The sequence below is a fragment of the Camelina sativa genome, chromosome 3 (assembly GCF_030686135.1).
Source record: "Camelina sativa cultivar CO46 ecotype springtype chromosome 3, ASM3068613v1".
NCBI classification, from domain to species: domain Eukaryota; kingdom Viridiplantae; phylum Streptophyta; class Magnoliopsida; order Brassicales; family Brassicaceae; genus Camelina; species Camelina sativa.
The window spans coordinates 17,197,522-17,214,164 of NC_141882.1; the positions used below are offsets into that span (position 1 = coordinate 17,197,522).

General features: G+C 37.3%; 3 protein-coding genes and 1 long non-coding RNA gene across 5 annotated transcripts; 3 read left to right on the top strand and 1 right to left on the bottom strand.

The window, feature by feature from the left end:
- The first annotated feature begins 4,062 nt into the window (after positions 1–4,062).
- On the top strand, positions 4,063–6,149 carry LOC104777497 (tRNA (carboxymethyluridine(34)-5-O)-methyltransferase). The gene is made up of 3 exons (XM_010501771.2): positions 4,063–4,333; positions 4,541–5,707; positions 5,791–6,149. Exons 2-3 carry the CDS (start codon positions 4,563–4,565, stop codon positions 5,888–5,890), a joined length of 1,245 nt encoding a protein of 414 aa, XP_010500073.1. The 5' UTR covers positions 4,063–4,333; positions 4,541–4,562; the 3' UTR covers positions 5,891–6,149.
- A 486-nt stretch (positions 6,150–6,635) lies between these two features.
- On the top strand, positions 6,636–8,993 carry LOC104777498 (uncharacterized protein At4g37920). The gene is made up of 6 exons (XM_010501772.3): positions 6,636–7,006; positions 7,278–7,615; positions 7,712–7,883; positions 7,987–8,231; positions 8,396–8,583; positions 8,676–8,993. The coding sequence occupies exons 1-6, from the start codon at positions 6,859–6,861 to the stop codon at positions 8,833–8,835; spliced, it is 1,251 nt and encodes a 416-aa protein (XP_010500074.1). The 5' UTR covers positions 6,636–6,858; the 3' UTR covers positions 8,836–8,993.
- Positions 8,994–11,961: 2,968 nt separating this feature from the next.
- Positions 11,962–12,840, bottom strand: LOC147947048 (uncharacterized). Its single transcript, XM_087507334.1, has 3 exons — positions 12,786–12,840; positions 12,191–12,615; positions 11,962–12,099 (listed from the first exon to the last, which is right to left on the bottom strand). Exons 1-3 carry the CDS (start codon positions 12,838–12,840, stop codon positions 11,962–11,964), a joined length of 618 nt encoding a protein of 205 aa, XP_087363460.1.
- A 1,283-nt stretch (positions 12,841–14,123) lies between these two features.
- LOC104777499 (uncharacterized) lies at positions 14,124–16,140 on the top strand. 2 transcript variants are annotated; one of them, XR_015587130.1, is made up of 4 exons: positions 14,138–14,354; positions 15,339–15,583; positions 15,679–15,703; positions 15,812–16,140. It is a non-coding gene; the product is annotated as an uncharacterized LOC104777499 (long non-coding RNA). The 2 variants fall into 2 exon arrangements; XR_766295.3 differs by having other exon boundaries at positions 14,124–14,354; positions 15,679–16,140.
- The last annotated feature ends 503 nt before the right edge of the window (positions 16,141–16,643 follow it).

The window sequence follows — 16,643 nt, forward strand, 5'->3', positions numbered from 1 at the left end:
ATCACCTTTTCTGGACCACTGCTTCAACGGCTGCTACACCATTTATCTGCCAACAAATTGGTACCCATATGTTCAGTAACATTAAGCGATGCTATAACTTGTCATCTTTTTCTCATATCCATGTGGACATCAATAACGATAACTAAACAATTAAATATGTGGTTCAAAGCCTACTATTCACCTTCTCGTGCCCAGTTTCAACCTGAAGTGACCCTTGTACCTATCCAAAAATTTATATCCATAGGTTCAGTAAAATGAAATCAATGATACAACATGTCATCTTTTTCTCAGATCCATGTTTCCAAACATAATTATATGACCACATAATGATTACTCAAAAAAAAAACAACACTTGTTTACAAACTACTTGCCTCTTTATCTTCACCAAAATCTTTATCACCGACTGGTAACCCCTGACCGTCAACAAATCAGTATCTATGTGTTCAATTTCATGAGATCTAATCTACAAATATTAATAGCACTTGCGATATTATTCTCTTCTCCATGTAGAAACAAAAATACTTGTATGACCATATCATTCTTTATCAAATAAGAGAAACGTTAAGGAAAAACTCTTTATCACCTTCTCTTCGGATGTTTCTCGATCAGCAATTGTTCTACTTTTTCCCTAACCACCCAATCGTATCCATGTGTTCAGTGACATTGAAACAAAACTACAATTATAATTCTTACTACAAGTCTTGCTGGTTCAACAAATTTACCTCACTATACACACTCGGTGACGACTCACTGACCATGTCACGTTGAATGTTCTCAGGTTGTTGTGTGTCATTGTTAGGATCAAATAATGAGCTCAGGATGGTATTCATTTTTCTACGCCCATCTTCCAATGTAGATTGTGCAGCAGATCCATCCTCCTTTGCTTTCTTCTACAATAAACAACCTCCAAATTATTAACATTTCGCTTCCTAACAAACATCTCTTAATTAGGAAATTGAATCATTGTGATACTTGTTTTACCTCATCTTCATCACCGATGTCTTTCATCTCTGTATCATAGATAGACTTTACATCAGATAAATAGGAGACTCCATGAGAGTCCTGCGACATATAATATAATGAGTACCACATTTTTGCGTTTCAAAAGGAACACAAATTTATCTCTAAGGTTTTCTCTGCTTACAATGATTATAGGTTTGCTTTCTGTGTCATATATTGGAATGTCAATCGAACTTAACCTCTCCATGCTACTTGACACTATCTGTATGTAAGTTTTTCAATAAGATGGATCAATATACATACATTGAAATTTAATAAAGTTTGAAATTTCCACAACCCACTTACCCTTTCTGGCGAAGGAGTCCTTATTCAACAGGAACATTGTCTCCCTGTTCGGTCAATGAGTAATTTAAGCAATGTAACAATTTAAAATCTTGTAACATTGTCTCCCTGTAACAAAATCACATGTCACCCACCTGAAACTCTTCTTTCGTCTCACCGTCTCTGTATTTTACACCACTGTCTCCACCACAGTTGCTAGCCTTTGTAAAGTTATAATCGCTAACAACCTGCTATTACATATCAATGTCAACTAACACCATAGTTTATTTCTACATAACAAAACAAATAAGAATTTAAAAAATAAAAATATGTCTCTAACCCCATTTTCAATAGCTCGCAAATCACTCTCATCATTCACATCCACCTTCGATCCCGAACATTTTTGCAAATGACTTCCCGTCTGCTTTGACACTACATTGTGTAAGGCACACTCCAGTTCGTCTAAACCAAACCTAAAACAAATGGGATAACTATTGACACACCTCAATGCCCTTGACCGTTAATTTAGGACAAACTTCTACGCCAACTTTTCCTCAAATCCATTCTAACAAAAATAAATAAACAATAAGTATAGGAGCAAATCAAATCAGATAATACATACTCTGGGAAATTGTTACTAACCCCTGCCGGATAATCAACAACATATTGATGCCAATTGTGACCACCGTCCAGAATTTCCTCACCAATTGGGTCGACCTCAGACGTGATAACATCCTCTGTCTCATCTTTGGCGTTCAACATTGAATCAGCCACATTATCAACACCAATGTCATCATGTGGGTCCCCCTTCAACGAGATATCTTCGCTAGCAGAAATACTTTCACTTTGCTTTTGATTGGAGTGACTAACACTTTTCTTATTGTTCCGGGAAACTTAACGAAATTTTCTGCCCAACACTCTTCTCTTTTTAAGCCCTTTTAACCTCCCTTGCATTTTCTTGTAATGCCCCTCTAACCTTTTGAACTTGCACTTCATATTCGGACCTAAGATCAACTAACTGCTTCCCGAACCAACACTTGAGTTCAGACAACTCATTACCTTCAACAACGTCCCCCATTGTAGGAAGTTTCTTTTTTTAAAACTCCCTTGTCTAACGGAAAGTGTTTGCGACTTAGCTCCTTGGCGGCAGACAATGTGCTTTCTGTGTACAATCTTCTCTTTATTGTCTTTAATAGTAATTAAAGGCAATGACATATCCCCTCCTGGCCACTCATTCTTCGAGAAAACGTGTCCTCTAACTATATGCGCCACTATATACATTATCTTTCTGTCTTTAACTTCATCATCCCACTCTCCCCAGTCCTCTTCCGGTGGATCAACAACACGATACGGATTAACAACCAACTGTGGACACCGATATGTTAGTAATTATACTATCCACGTGGTCAACTAAAGAAATTTAACAAATGACGGTTCCAAAAATACTAGACAAATCAAAACACTTACTTTGTCAGCTCTTTCCGTGACATGAATGTCTCTCAAATTAAGGTTGTTTTTGGCAAACACTAGTGAATCCCATTCCAATATGGTCCTCCTGTCATTAGCCCCTGGAATCTTCTCCAGCAGCCCAGATATGTTGCTATACGCAAGTAACTGTAGTGCCAAGGCAAAACCGGACAAACGGATAGTCTTCTGCTGCAATTTCTCGGTGAATGTAGCAACCACATCCTTAGATTTATCCTGGCCTCTCATTAGCAACCTACTCTCTGGCCTCATCGACACTATTGTCTTCAAGAAAAATTCTTGCCCCCAAGGAAAAGCGAGGAATGTATCTACGTCTTCAAGCATCTTCACATACTTGAAAGTCGGACGATGTGTCTGGGTTTTGGCTATTAGGACACCATCAACAATTAGAAGCAGAGCAAGCCGAAGTTTCTTGTTCCCATCTTTCACTAATGGGTCTTCGAAGACTTTACTAACATCCACCAATGTCTTCTTCCGATCTTTTCCAATCAACTCATCCCATAAACTTTTCTCCTCAGGTTCAGGAACATGGTCGTAATCTAGGTCGTATTCTTCAGGGAACTCACGGCAATCCAAACCAGTCATATCACCAAACTCAACCAATGAAAACCTAAGTGGCTGTCCACCAAACACTGTCCACAATTCATACTTCTGTTTGGATATTACCTGTCTGTATAGTAGAGCGTGAAGTAACTTGCAAGATATTGGACACTCGACAACCGGTAAACTAAACAAGGATCCCAATGGTGAATCCAAAATCCGATCCATTTCAGGTGTCCCTTTCAGCAGATCGCGTATTACATTGAGAATGTCGGGCTTTGAGTAGATGTTTAGCCTCACATCTGGGTAGCGGTCAGTGGCAAATAAACGTGGGGGAAGCCGAATATCCCACTCTGAATTACTCTTCTCCGTCGTTTCTACAATAATTTTGGTTGGTGATGAAGGTTTTTCAATTGATGGAGGTTTGAACACTAGTTATACGGCGATTACTTATCATCGGAATAGATGCACGACCACTGACGAAACGGTAAACGGGAAAAAACGGTAGATATTATTGCAGACTACGTCGAATGGATTTCCCCAGAGATCGACGGCGGCGGATCTAGGTTTCCAAAGTGACGAAAGATGATAAAAGAATTTTTACTTCGTGGTCAAAAAGTTTTATTGAACCCAATAATTTTTCAGTTAAAAAAACGATGAAAAAAATTATCTCCTTCACAACAAAACGATGTCGCTTTACGTTCTAGTTACGATTTGAGAGTCTATGTCTGTTTTATCACAGACCAAAAGTGCCCCAAGAAGTGTGCCATTTGCACAATTTTTTTACAAAAGTGTCCTAGAGTGCCAATCTCCCTAAAAACATCGAGTAAAGAAGGGGGTTTTATTGATAAAAGAGTAAATAATGGGTTAAATATCATAAACAAATTTAAATATGGAGTACGGAATCTATAATATCAGTCAATTCCTCTTCCCAAAACCCTAAACTCCACCTTCCGTTTCAGATCACACGAACCAACACTTCCAAATCCATTGTCTCTGCTCTCCAACGTTTCATCTTCTTGATTTTGTAAGCTTATTTCCTCAATTCTAATCTCACTTTCTTATATAAAGTTTCAATTTTTATTCGTTTTCCAGCTTACGATTGTACATGTTTACTTACTGGGATCTTGAATCTGTGGACTTAGTAAAAGTTGCTGTTTTGAATCTTAGGTTTTGATGATGAATTGAGTTAATAATGAAGTTTGGTTACCTGGGCTGTACTTTGTTTCTGCAGATTCATGGTGGTGGTTTAGCTCATGATTTTGGATGTTTTAAGAACTCTTAGAACTTCTTCTTCTTCTTCTTCTACTAGAGCTCGTATTGTTCTTCCAAGTTGTGGTTTTTATTCGGTTAGTACAAGTAAAATGCGAGATATCAAAGTCAAATCTGACTCAAGGGAGCTGCTAACATCATCTGATGAAGAAGAAGAAGCAGCAGCTCAGATTAGAGAAAAGGAGATATCTTCGTCGTCCTTGAGTGTTAAATCCACGCCTGAGATTGAGAAAAAGTACGTTCATCGGGTTTACGACGCGATTGCTCCACATTTCAGCTCTACGAGGTTTGCTAAGTGGCCTAAAGTTGCTGCCTTTCTTGAATCGCTGCCTTGTGGATCCGTGATTCTTGATGCGGGTTGCGGGAACGGCAAGTATTTGGGGTTGAACCCGAGCTGTTTCTTCATAGGATGTGACATAAGTCATCCGTTGATTAAAATCTGTTCGGATAAAGGGCAAGAGGTTCTGGTTGCTGATGCTGTTAATCTTCCTTATAGAGAGGAGTTTGGTGATGCAGCCATCTCTATAGCGGTTTTGCATCACTTAAGTACAGAGAGTAGGAGGAAGAAAGCTATTGAAGAGCTGGTTCGGGTGGTTAAGCCAGGTGGATTCGTTCTCATTACGGTTTGGGCTGCAGAACAGGAAGACACGTCGTTGCTCACCAAATGGACACCCTTGTCTGCAAAGTATGTTGAGGAATGGGTCGGCCCAGGTAGTCCAATGAATAGCCCTCGTGTGAGGAACAACCCGTTCTTTAGTCTTGAGAGCATTCCAGAGACTGAGGTGAGTACGAAGGAGCAAAAGGCTGAGAACAGCCCGTTCATTGGTCTTGAGAGTATTCCAGAGAGTGAGGAGGGCACGAGAGAGCAAAAAGGTGAGAGCATTATCCCAGAAACCAAAGCCAGTATAGTAGAGCAAAAGGATGAGAACTGTGTTGAAGAGTCATTGGAGGCTCTGAAGAAGAGTCAACAAGAGTACTTTGTTCCATGGCATCTACCGTACCACCGTGCTGAAGTCAGTGGTGCATCTGCACCTGCACTTGCAAGTGGGCTTGCAAAGAAAGACGACAGAAAAGGAGCTGTTGTGTACAACAGATACTACCACGTCTTCAGTGAAGGCGAACTTGAAAGGTGTGTGACTTTTGCTCTCTATCGGTTATCGTTAGTCGTGTTTGTTAATATTGTTAACATGTGGTAATAATCTTTTCACACAGGTTGGCATCTGGAGTAGGGAATGCAATGATAGTTGATAGATTTTACGATAAGTCCAATTGGTGTATTGTTCTTCAGAAAGCAGTTTTAAACCAAGATTGATCATCTAGTGTCTGGTTTCAAACTCAGATACACTTTTCCAAATCTTTCTGAAACTGGAATTCCATTGCATATGTAATCGAAATTATCATTGCATTTTTCATGGTTGTAGTTGAGATTCTGTGGCAGCTCATTTTCCCTGCAATTTGTTGGCTTTATGGGGTTTTGTATTATGTGTAACACAAATGAAAGAAAAAAAATTCTCTACATGATAAACAAAATGTAAGAAATTTGATTTGTACAATACAAATGTTATTAGTGATTTCATACACTACTTAAAATGACTGATACCCAATTGAAAAGTAAAGTTCCTTATTAGAGGCTGTCATGGTGCTGAAGCATTTTTGCCATTGCCATGGTATGTGTCATGTCTTGTCTTGACAACCTAGGAATTGAAGATGTCCGTTTTGAGAGTGATTCCAAGATTCGAAGACACCTACACTTATATCCGAGACTAGTGAGATACTTGGAACACAAAGAAGAAGCCTAAAGCCATCCTTCAAGTTTCAGGGTCTTCAATGACCAAGTCTATAAGTTGAAGAAGAGAAGAAACACTATGGGTTTGAATGAGCTGACAAATCCGTCTATGAACCGGACCGCTTTCATATTATAATGATAGTCCATAATGCAGTGGTTTTTGTCCGGTCCGAAAATAGAGTGCATTGAACCGCAGACAATAATTCACTCTAACCATAACATCGATTCAAAGCCAATGTATATTGTTCAGTTTTTAGTGTGTAAAAAGAGTATGTTTGGAGAAGAAGGAAAAAAAAAGGTTCATCTTAAGAAAGTTGGGCCGTATTAACGGGCCGAGTGTTATGACTTGTATTTTAGAAAAGCCCCTCAAACTTGAAAAATATTACAAGAGTACCATTAGTTCATCATCGTCTTCCTCAGAATCATCTCTTTTCTCCGGCTAAAACCCCCTTTCTTCAACCAATCTATGTGAACGCTGTCTTCTTTCCGAGAAAATGGTATCCGTTTTATTCCAATCTTCTTGTTCTTGTTCACTTTCTGGCTTTCCCTCTGTAAAATTCGGAGCTCGTCTCGTTTCTCCTCTCTATTTCGCCGGAACTCATGTACAAGTCACTTCCGGCGGTGGTCTTCGAATCGGACAAGGTAAAGGCTTTTCACAAAAAAAATTCAAATCTTAGTAATTTATTTGTGTTAAAGCCTTAGAAATTTCGAAACTTTGTTGTCTTACTTGCTTCTACATGGCCCATATGCTGTTCTTGATTATAAAGGATTAATCTTTAATTGCTTACAAATCGAAACATTGATCTCAGTTTCTAAACGTGCTTACAGACCAAACTATATCTTATTGCAGTATAAAAGGTACCTTTAGATATGACTGGTCTGTGATTGTTAGTTATAAGTTGTGAAATCTCAGGATGTTTACTGAACTTGAAGGGTGAAAGACCTCAGAGATTTGTTGTCTCAGCGGTTGTGGATGATAAAAGTGTTGTAGCTAAAGAGGAGAAGAAAGAAGGTGGTGGTTCCGAAAAGGTTGTAGATAACCAGAGAATGACCAAAGTTTGTGATAAGCTCATTGAGGTTTTCATGGTTGATAAGCCTACACCATCTGACTGGAGAAGACTGTTAGCGTTTAGCAAAGAATGGGATAGTATCCGGCCACATTTCTACAAACGGTGTCAGGAAAGAGCGGATTCCGAGGATAACCCTGAGATGAAGCATAAGGTTCATCGGCTTGCAAGAAAGCTCAAGGAGGTGAAAAACTTTGAAGCTATTGGAACTATGTTTCCCTTCCCTTTGGAATTATTTTCAAATTCGGTGTTTAATTGTGACATTGGTGCTCTTAATCAGGTTGATGAAGATATTCAAAGGCATGATGAGCTTCTGAATGTTATTAAGAGGACACCACCAGCTGAAATTGGTGAACTTGTTGCAAGACGACGTAAGGATTTCACAAACGAGTTTTTTGATCATTTGCATACTGTTGCTGAATCCTACTATGACAATCCGGATGAGCAAGATGGTAATTTTGTGCCTCTTGTGAATTAATTGAAACCGTTTGCCTAACCCCAATGGAACAAAACAATATACTGATATTTGTTCAATGGTAACTTTTTTTTGGTAAGCTCTTGCCTCGCTGGGGAAGTTGTCTATTGCGGCTGTACAAGCCTATGACACTTCAACAGAAAGCATTGACGCACTAAACGCTGCGGAATTGAAGCTCCAGGACATAATCAACTCCCCTTCTCTTGATGCTGCTTGCAGAAAGATTGATACTTTGGCTGAGAAGAATCAGCTTGATTCTGCGTTGGTTCTTATGATCACAAAAGCATGGTCTGCTGCTAAGGAATCTAACATGATGAAAGAGGAGGTACTAAACTCCTACATTCAATAGTAGCAGAGAATTGGAATTAGTAACCATATGGCGTTTTTCTTGGATGAGCATATTTTCTTTGCATCATCACATTGAAATCATACAAGTCGTAGAACCCACATCATTATTTCTGTCACCCATTTGGTGTTGGTTCTTGACAGGTAAAAGACATACTGTATCATTTGTACGTAACAGCAAGAGGGAATCTGCAGAGGCTTATGCCCAAAGAGGTGAGAATACTAAAGTATCTACTATCCATAGAGGATCCTCAGGAACAATTGAGCGCTCTACAAGACGCTTTTACCCCTGGGGAGGAGCTTGAAGGGACTGATGTAGACTACTTATACACGTAAGGACGAGAAAACTAGATCGGTTTAGCTTTATATACATATTTACGTAGTTATGTAACCTCAGGCTGAGTAAAAAATGGAAACTGTGTAGGACGCCGGAGCATTTGCAGAGTTTAATAAAGACGGTGTTGGAGGCGTATCATTTCAGCAGAGAAGGGAGTCTAGTGAAGGAAGCCAAAGACCTTATGCATCCTGAGCTCATTGTCAAAATGGAAGTACTCAAGAAGCTTGTTGAAAAGAAGTATTTATGATTCAATGATTTTACTGATCATAATTTCTCTTTTTGTTACTATGTATTTGTTGTATATGGTGTATGACATTCTTCAGGTTTCACACAGTTTTGATACCACCATAAGACTAAACTGTAGAATCTTGCATTTCTATGAATAGAATATGTGAGACACTTAAACATCGTGCACAAGATATATACTTCCCGGAGTACGTAGTTTGATTCTTCTTGAATATAACACATGCTTACTGTTCATATACATGTTAATTTTGTGTATGAAAGCTATTCCTTAGGGAGAGTTGTGGTATTTTGATGTCATATACCAGAACATTTTATAAGGTCTCTTTCCAAGCGCCGTTCCTCGAACCGGCGAATTTTAAACTTTGCCAAAGAGTCTTTACAAGTAAACTCTTTTAAACTTTTGGCCTTTTGAAATAATAGTCGAAAGTTGTGTAGGCTCCACTTAATTACAGTTGAAAATTTGAAATTATGGGTTCTCGAGCATTTTATACTCTTCCTGGCTATCAAAAAGCACAGGACTTCGGAGTGAATAAGTAAAATTCCAACTTTTAATGTGAGATATTTCTTATTTTCCACTAATACCATTCATTAATAAACATAATTACTCCTTTACCCTTGCATTTTATAAACTCAAATTGTATTTCTCTTTTATATACTCAAATTAGTTTACCGACGAGATATGACGGTACAAAATTTTCCGACGAGATCTTCCGGTTACAATTAGCTCCGCTGTCGTCGTCTCCGTCTCTCTCGTCCTCTGACTTCTTCAATTCCAAACTCTCTTTGAATTCTATAATTGTTTTTCTCACATTTCAGTCAATTGATTCTGCTAAATTTTGTGAAGAAATGTTGCTTTGTTGAGGCTCCGTCGTTGTGTTCCATCATTTTCGGCGATATTTGTCAACTTTGTCTAGCTCTAAAGTTAGTTTAGTGAACCGATCCTGTCCAATTTGGTAGTGGTTACTCTCGATTCGCAAGCTCAATTTGGTAGTGGTCGATCGAAAGCTCAATTATCAAATCTTAGAGATTTGGATTAGGTCGTGACTATGATTGAGTTATACTCAGTTTGTGGGAGTGGAAACAAAACGATAGAGGAGTATGGGAATAGGCTTTCTTCAAGGATGAATTTGATATCAAACTTAGCTATAGGCTTTCTTCAAGGATGAATTTGATGGTAGAAGATTCTCCACCAATGTATTTGCGGAATGATCGTCAAGTACAAATGTTTATCAGGAAGTTTCAAGATGATCCTGAGTTGAATCGTTTATGTGTAACAGTGAGTGAATACATTGTATTTTTCTTACTGCATTAGTATATCTTTCCCATATTTGATGTTTCATTTTTTTTATGTAGCTGCCTACTGATTTTGGTGATGTTGAAAGTAATATTCAGTCAGCTACTTTAGAGAACAACCGATGCATTCAAGATTTGCAGTTTTCGGATAGTGATATATCTGTTGCATCAGTTCGTGATCTAACCAAGGTAAACTACTCTGATATTTGTATGTCAGAAAAGTCATCCTAAAGTCTTTATTAGATATGAAGGCATTCCCTAATTGTTATATTTTATATGTACTTATGTTTGTAGGAGTTTCATGAACCAAGTGGAAGTGGCGCCATAGTTTATGAATCACATACTGATACCTATTCAACTGCTGAAAAAGTGATTTATGATGGTATTCCTATAGGTTTTTCATATCACACTCAAGCGACTGATTATATACATGAGGGGAAATATCTCAAAACAAAGCAGAGTTGATGATGAAGATTCGGCCGTTTGCACTTGAGTTCAAGTTTGAGTTCAGATCTTTGTGGTTAGACAGAACGATTGATATTGGGATGTGTTGATCCTAGTTGCAACTGGAAGATGCGTGCAATGAAGCTGAAGTCATCTGATTTCTTTGTAGTGATTAAGTATATGGGCGAGCACAATTGTGATACAACGTACAGGAATGCGAACCATAGGCAAACCACTGCCAAACTGCTTGGTTCTTTTTATGTGCAGTCATTTTGCAGAAAAGAAGGCTGGACTCAAGCCAAAACAGTAACTCTCCTAATATGACAATCACATTTTTATCTCCATCTATGTGTTTAAAATTGTTTTAAGGTTTATGAATCTTTTTTTACCTTATTTGTTAAATTGAACTTTTCGGTTAACTCTTCAAGAATTGCTCGCACTCTTCCTTTTCTCCATTTGTTCTCATACATAACTTCAACTTCTTGCAGCAGATGTACACACTGAGACAATGAAGGTGTTGGTGATTGGTAAGAAACTGTGTCATGTCCACATAATTGCTGAAAATATATTAGAAGCTTTTAGTACATGATTAAGAATGCTTTCCCTAACATTCAAAATACAAGTAAGAAACAAATTATTACCTCCTTAGAAATCTGAGTCTCAGAAACCCTCACGCACTGTATTTTGTTCAATTGGAGAACTGTCAGATTGACGGATCCCACCACCACACTGCAAGTAGAAACCGGTTTTAGGAAGCTTTAGTACATGATTAAGACTACTTTTTCTAAAATTTAATTTACAAGTAAGAAACTAATTCTTTAGGAACCTGTCAATTTATAAGTAAGAAACTAATTCATTTTACAAGTACATGATTTAGGAATCTGAGAGTTAGAAACTTGTGTCACATGCTCTATATTTTGTTCAGCGGGAGAACTGGTAGATGGACGGATCCCATCATCTTTGTACAAATTTGTAATTGGAGAATTGGGGAATGGAGGGTTTGTAATTGGAGAACTGGGAAATGGAGGCATTCCACTATCTTGGTATAGCTCCTACAACACAAAATGAAAAAGGATAGCAGTTAGATGCATGAAAAAAATTTCTTAAAGAGGAAGCTGGAAGTTGATTAAAAAAATATATATGTTTTACTTGATCGTCTGTATTAGTAGGTTTATATCTTCCCAGAATCTCTTCTATTTTTGATAACCGAGATTTGACATCTTTGAATCCATTTGTAACAATGTTGTACAGTTTGTTTAGTTTCTCCATTAGTGACTCTCCAGAAGAGGGTGGCTGAAGAGGGTGGCTTTAGCGTCTGCTTGTTATGAAATTGGTATGATCTGATAGCAATGTCTTCCATCACAGCCCCAAAATCTAATGCTTTTCTTTGTCAATCTTCAAATGTCAGTTTGTAGCCCATGTTCAATACTTCTACCAACAAATTCAAATCTTGGTCATTAGTGTCTTCCAAGAAGACTTCATCTTCCGCATCATTAGGTATTGAAGGCAATATGTGAATAACCTTTATCTGCACAAAAACATTTTCTGTTTAGTAAGACATTCCCAAGTTACTATTAGTCCTTTAAAATTAAGAGAAAATTCTTATTAACACAACTTACATTATTTGATGCTTCAATATTCTCCACTTGAGCAATTGATGGATTAACTGTGTGCATGTATTTTTCACACAGATATGTTGTTGGTTGCTCAATTACACTCAATATACTGAAAGATGACTGTAACATTGGAACAGACTCAAGAATCCCCAAGTTTAATGCCAACGGATATCCATTCAAGTCATACTTATTCTTCGTCAGATTTAATGGGACATTCTTCTTAATCGATGTAATCAAAAGATTATATGCATCTTTCCCCCAAGGATTTAGCTGAGATACCCAGATGCTAAGCTCTCTTAAGGTTTTTTGCTGGAAACTTATTCCTTTTGTACCTCTGAAAAAGATGCATTCAATCAATATCACCATCGCCAGACAGAACCTCTCATCTGCTTCCTCTGAATCAGTTTCTCGTAGAATATCACAAAGATCTTCAATTGTGTGAGAATTTTCAGAGTTAGCTCAGTCAAAAGATTCTTTCGTTCATCTTCATCACCCTCCCATGCAGAGCATTTCAATCCAGTGACCATATGGAATTACTTATTGAGAATCTGATAGGTTGTCCTCCAAAATGCAGCCAAAGTTCATTTTCCTTTGATACTTTTAAGCTTCTGCTCAGAAAACAGTGCACCATCTTCCCTGACATCATCAATCATCTTTTGATAACCTTCAAAATAGGTCCTAGAAAGGAATTCTTGATCATCTCATACTCTGTAACCGAGAGGATGCTTTTCACTTCCGTGATGCAATCATAGTTTGAAAACTGGTTTATTTTCACGTCTGATCTAGGCTCCTCTCCAATGTTGAAACAAAGTTGAGGAAGTTTGATTTATGCTGGGAAAGAATCACCCATGTCCTGCAACAAATAAAATAAAGACAAAAAACACAGATCGTGTCATCCTAAATTATATAGATGCTTTCATGAATTTAAAAAAACTAACATCAATCAGACTCTAGCATCTCCATTGTACTCAACAAAACTATCATCCCCATTGTTACATCAATCCGCTCTTGGCCATGTCTATGACCAAATCGTTACATGATGAAAACAACCCACAATCATTTCACCCAAATTGTTTTGGTTTTAGTTTTACACACAATCAATTCAAATATCACACACAATCATTTCAAATTACACCCAAATCATAAGAATCTACTGAAATTTTCACCCAAAATTGTTTAGGTTTATGTTTCACACACAATCGTTTCAAATATCACACACACACAATCATTTTAAAGTTCACAAAATCAAACCCTAAATCACACAATCATGGATTTTATAATCCTTTCAATATTTACACCAGAACGATAACCGTACGTTAAAATGGATCTGAAGCTTACTTAAATGGCGATAAACCAATGATAAAGTGTCGCGTGGGGAAGATTGATCAAATAAGAATATCCGCGGATACGAGATTCAACAAAAACACGGCGAGGAAAAACAAGGCTTGATCTCGATCTGAATATAGAGGATTTTTGGTGGCTAAGTTGATCTCGATCAAGGTATTCCCGAAACGGCGAGTCGACGTATTCCCGAAACGGCGAGACAAAGCGATTAGAATCCGGCAATGAGAACCTGGCGACAAGAATCCGACGAGATAGGCCAGCGATTTAGACCAGTGAAGCGACGAGAGTCCGATGATAAGATCTTTTCGTCTGAAGAGAGAGGAGATGCAAACAAGGGTTTGAAAAATGAAACTATTGGGCTTGTGGTATTTTTGACCCAAAAACTAAAAATGATAGTATCCATGACAATTGTCCTTAATTATTTTAGTCTCTAATGTTCTAAAATTTTATTACAAATCTATCCTATAATAGTTGGCTAACTATCTCCCTCAACATTGCCACCTCAGCATCCTAGAGTGTGCCACGTGTCCTTACAAAATCTCTTGCGCTTCTTGCCTCTTCTTCTACGTTTTACTAGCTGGGGAAGTTAAACATTCGATTAAGACCCATCACCTAATCTTTGAAGATGATATAACTGATTTCATCGCTCTCTTTTCTCCAACCCGATTATCTCAAACTTCAATATTCGTTGGCACAAATATCATCCAAATTATCTTTATTCGTCCACTGAAGTGAAGACTTCATATCCATTTTCTTAATTTTTCTGAGAGAATGCGTGATGGAGTAGCAACGGAAATTGGCCTTGACTCTTGCATTTAAAAAGGTAGATATTAAGTGCTAATTTCAATTGTTACATATGGTTTCTAGGGTTTTTAGTCTCATATCCTTTTCCCGTCGTGCCTCTTGAGTGGATCACTATCGGGCTTTTTTATATAAAAATTCCCACTTTGGTTGTTTAGGACATAACTCCATTTTTCCTTAAGAAAGTCGCTTCTACATGATGATATATATAGTGGATTTCCTCGTTTAAGACGAACCCTAGACTGAAGTCAAATGGTCCAAGATGCTTTCAGGTCGACAATTACTTTTGGTGTTTTGATTTTTAGGGGCTTTAACAATTTTCTAAGGTTTATGATTCTGATCTGTTACTGTACTTCCTTGGCACCATGTGAACTAAGATTTTGATGTTCAAGGTTTTATGTCTTGTCAGTTTAAAGATTTTTTTTAGTTAAGAGATTAGGTATGTGTCAGTTCCTTATTTCAGTTTTCATGGTTTGTCATGCGGAAGCTGTTCTTTGTCTTCCATTTATTCCTGATGACAAATTAACAAGCAATTAGCAAGTAGTTCAAGGAACACCACTATTTTAGGCTTTCAGATCTCAAAACTGAAACTCCATTTTTTACTTGCAAATGTTAGGAAATTCCCTCGCCATCATTCTGCATTTTATTTCCCTCTATATATGCCTACTAACAGATATAAATTTTTGTGTAAATGAGTAAAAAGAAGAGCATTTTTGGAACTCGTTCTAGTATTAGTTCCTTTTGTGTTTAATTATTTGTTCGCTTTATGTATTTAAATTATATATAACGGGTAATAATATGGATTTAACGTTTTTGCTTGCAAGTGAACGATATTTAAAAGGAATGTAGATTCTTATATCTTACTTATGCTACAACTTATGACACCAAACATTCAATAAGTAAAACAAAAATTCATTTGTTCTTGCAGTTTTTAAAGCGTTTAAAACCATTTATCTTCTTCCAATGTATTACATTGAGCAATGGATATACTCCTTGTCTGTAACAGGTGAATCATCATCAACAGTATGTCTTTGTCTGATCTTCTATGTGTTTTGTTATCATTTCCTCTTATAAAGTCAATTTTGCAATGACCGTAAGAAAAGTGGATTGTGTCGACTTGTGGCAACTGAACACGATCGTTTAAATAGACATGAGGAACTAGATGAAGAATAGCGAGCAACGCCCCTCAGGCTCAGACACAATAACAAAATATTGGTTGGAAACAAGGCTGACATGGACGAAACAAAAAGGGTATGTATGCAGTTGAAATGTTGAATGCTTACTTTCTTGATGTTTAGTTTGTAGTATATTGATGCATGATCTTCTTCTTCATGCTGTCCTAACAGCGAAGGGCCAAGCTTTAGCTGAGGAGTATGGAATCAAATTCTTTAAGACATTGAGCTAAATCAAAACATAATATGTGTCATGTTTTCCATTAATGTGTTCTTTAAATTACTGATGTGATTATAATTAGCGCAGGGTGCAAACAGATATAAAGGAGGAGGTGTGAATTGCAGGAGGTTGATACTCGCTCTTCTAATTATCTCTTGTAGTTTTGTAGCCTCAGGTATCACGATCCGAAATCAAGATGATGTCTCATAGTCTTCTACAACCGAAAAGGCTGTAGTCGATTAATAATTTTTAACAAAGACGGGGATTCATAGCTTTGAAATGATACGCTCAAAGATGTTTACTTTGTCTCACTGGACTGTATTTGTTGTGACTTTGGTCAAATGGGACAGAGACGCAACTGTATATACCGAGGATCTGTTTGGATTAATATGTCAAAGGTTTCTTATTCTCTTTCATAGGTCTGTTTATTAACGAATATTTTAACGTAGAATCTTAGATGATTAAATCATCTTGGTTTAAGTATCGGGTATGGGTGAATCTTGGATCTGACAACAAAGTACTGAGAAAAACTTTATTTGTAGTCTTTTTATCTACAACTAGGGCCAGCTCAGGTTTTCCTTGGACTTTGTGCAATTTTTTTTTATCTTTTCATTCTGGAGGTCTTTTTCGTAGTTTTCAGAAATTTGGGATGCTTTTTTTGTCAAAAATATCAAATATTGAGTGCCTAAAAACCTTGTAATTTTTATTCAAAAATAATTTGACATGGTGCAAAAGCACCTCTTGCACCACTCCATCGCCGGGCCTTTCTACAACATGGCGAGTAGTTTTACGATTTTTGGTTCAGAAATCCACGAAATTTAATTATGCTACATTATGAGGTACATGTGAAGTGGAAAAAGAAAATTATTGCAAGTAGCAGCAACTTTATAAGATATAGCAATGTAAAAACTGTCTCTCT

Excerpts from the sequence above, each read along its gene's own strand:
- LOC147947048 (XM_087507334.1), bottom strand. The coding sequence starts at position 12,840 with ATGATTGATGATGTCAGGGAAGATGGTGCACTGTTTTCTGAGCAGAAG. Across the intron at positions 12,616-12,785 it reads TTCTGAGCAGAAGCTTAAAA|ATCTTTGTGATATTCTACGA; the intron begins GTATCAAAGGAA and ends ACACAATTGAAG. Across the intron at positions 12,100-12,190 it reads ATATTGAAGCATCAAATAAT|ATAAAGGTTATTCACATATT; the intron begins GTAAGTTGTGTT and ends GTTTTTGTGCAG.
- LOC104777497 (XM_010501771.2), top strand. The coding sequence starts at position 4,563 with ATGATTTTGGATGTTTTAAGAACTCTTAGAACTTCTTCTTCTTCTTCT. Across the intron at positions 5,708-5,790 it reads AGTGAAGGCGAACTTGAAAG|GTTGGCATCTGGAGTAGGGA; the intron begins GTGTGTGACTTT and ends CTTTTCACACAG.
- LOC104777498 (XM_010501772.3), top strand. The coding sequence starts at position 6,859 with ATGGTATCCGTTTTATTCCAATCTTCTTGTTCTTGTTCACTTTCTGGC. Across the intron at positions 8,232-8,395 it reads CTAACATGATGAAAGAGGAG|GTAAAAGACATACTGTATCA; the intron begins GTACTAAACTCC and ends GGTTCTTGACAG. Across the intron at positions 8,584-8,675 it reads GATGTAGACTACTTATACAC|GACGCCGGAGCATTTGCAGA; the intron begins GTAAGGACGAGA and ends GAAACTGTGTAG.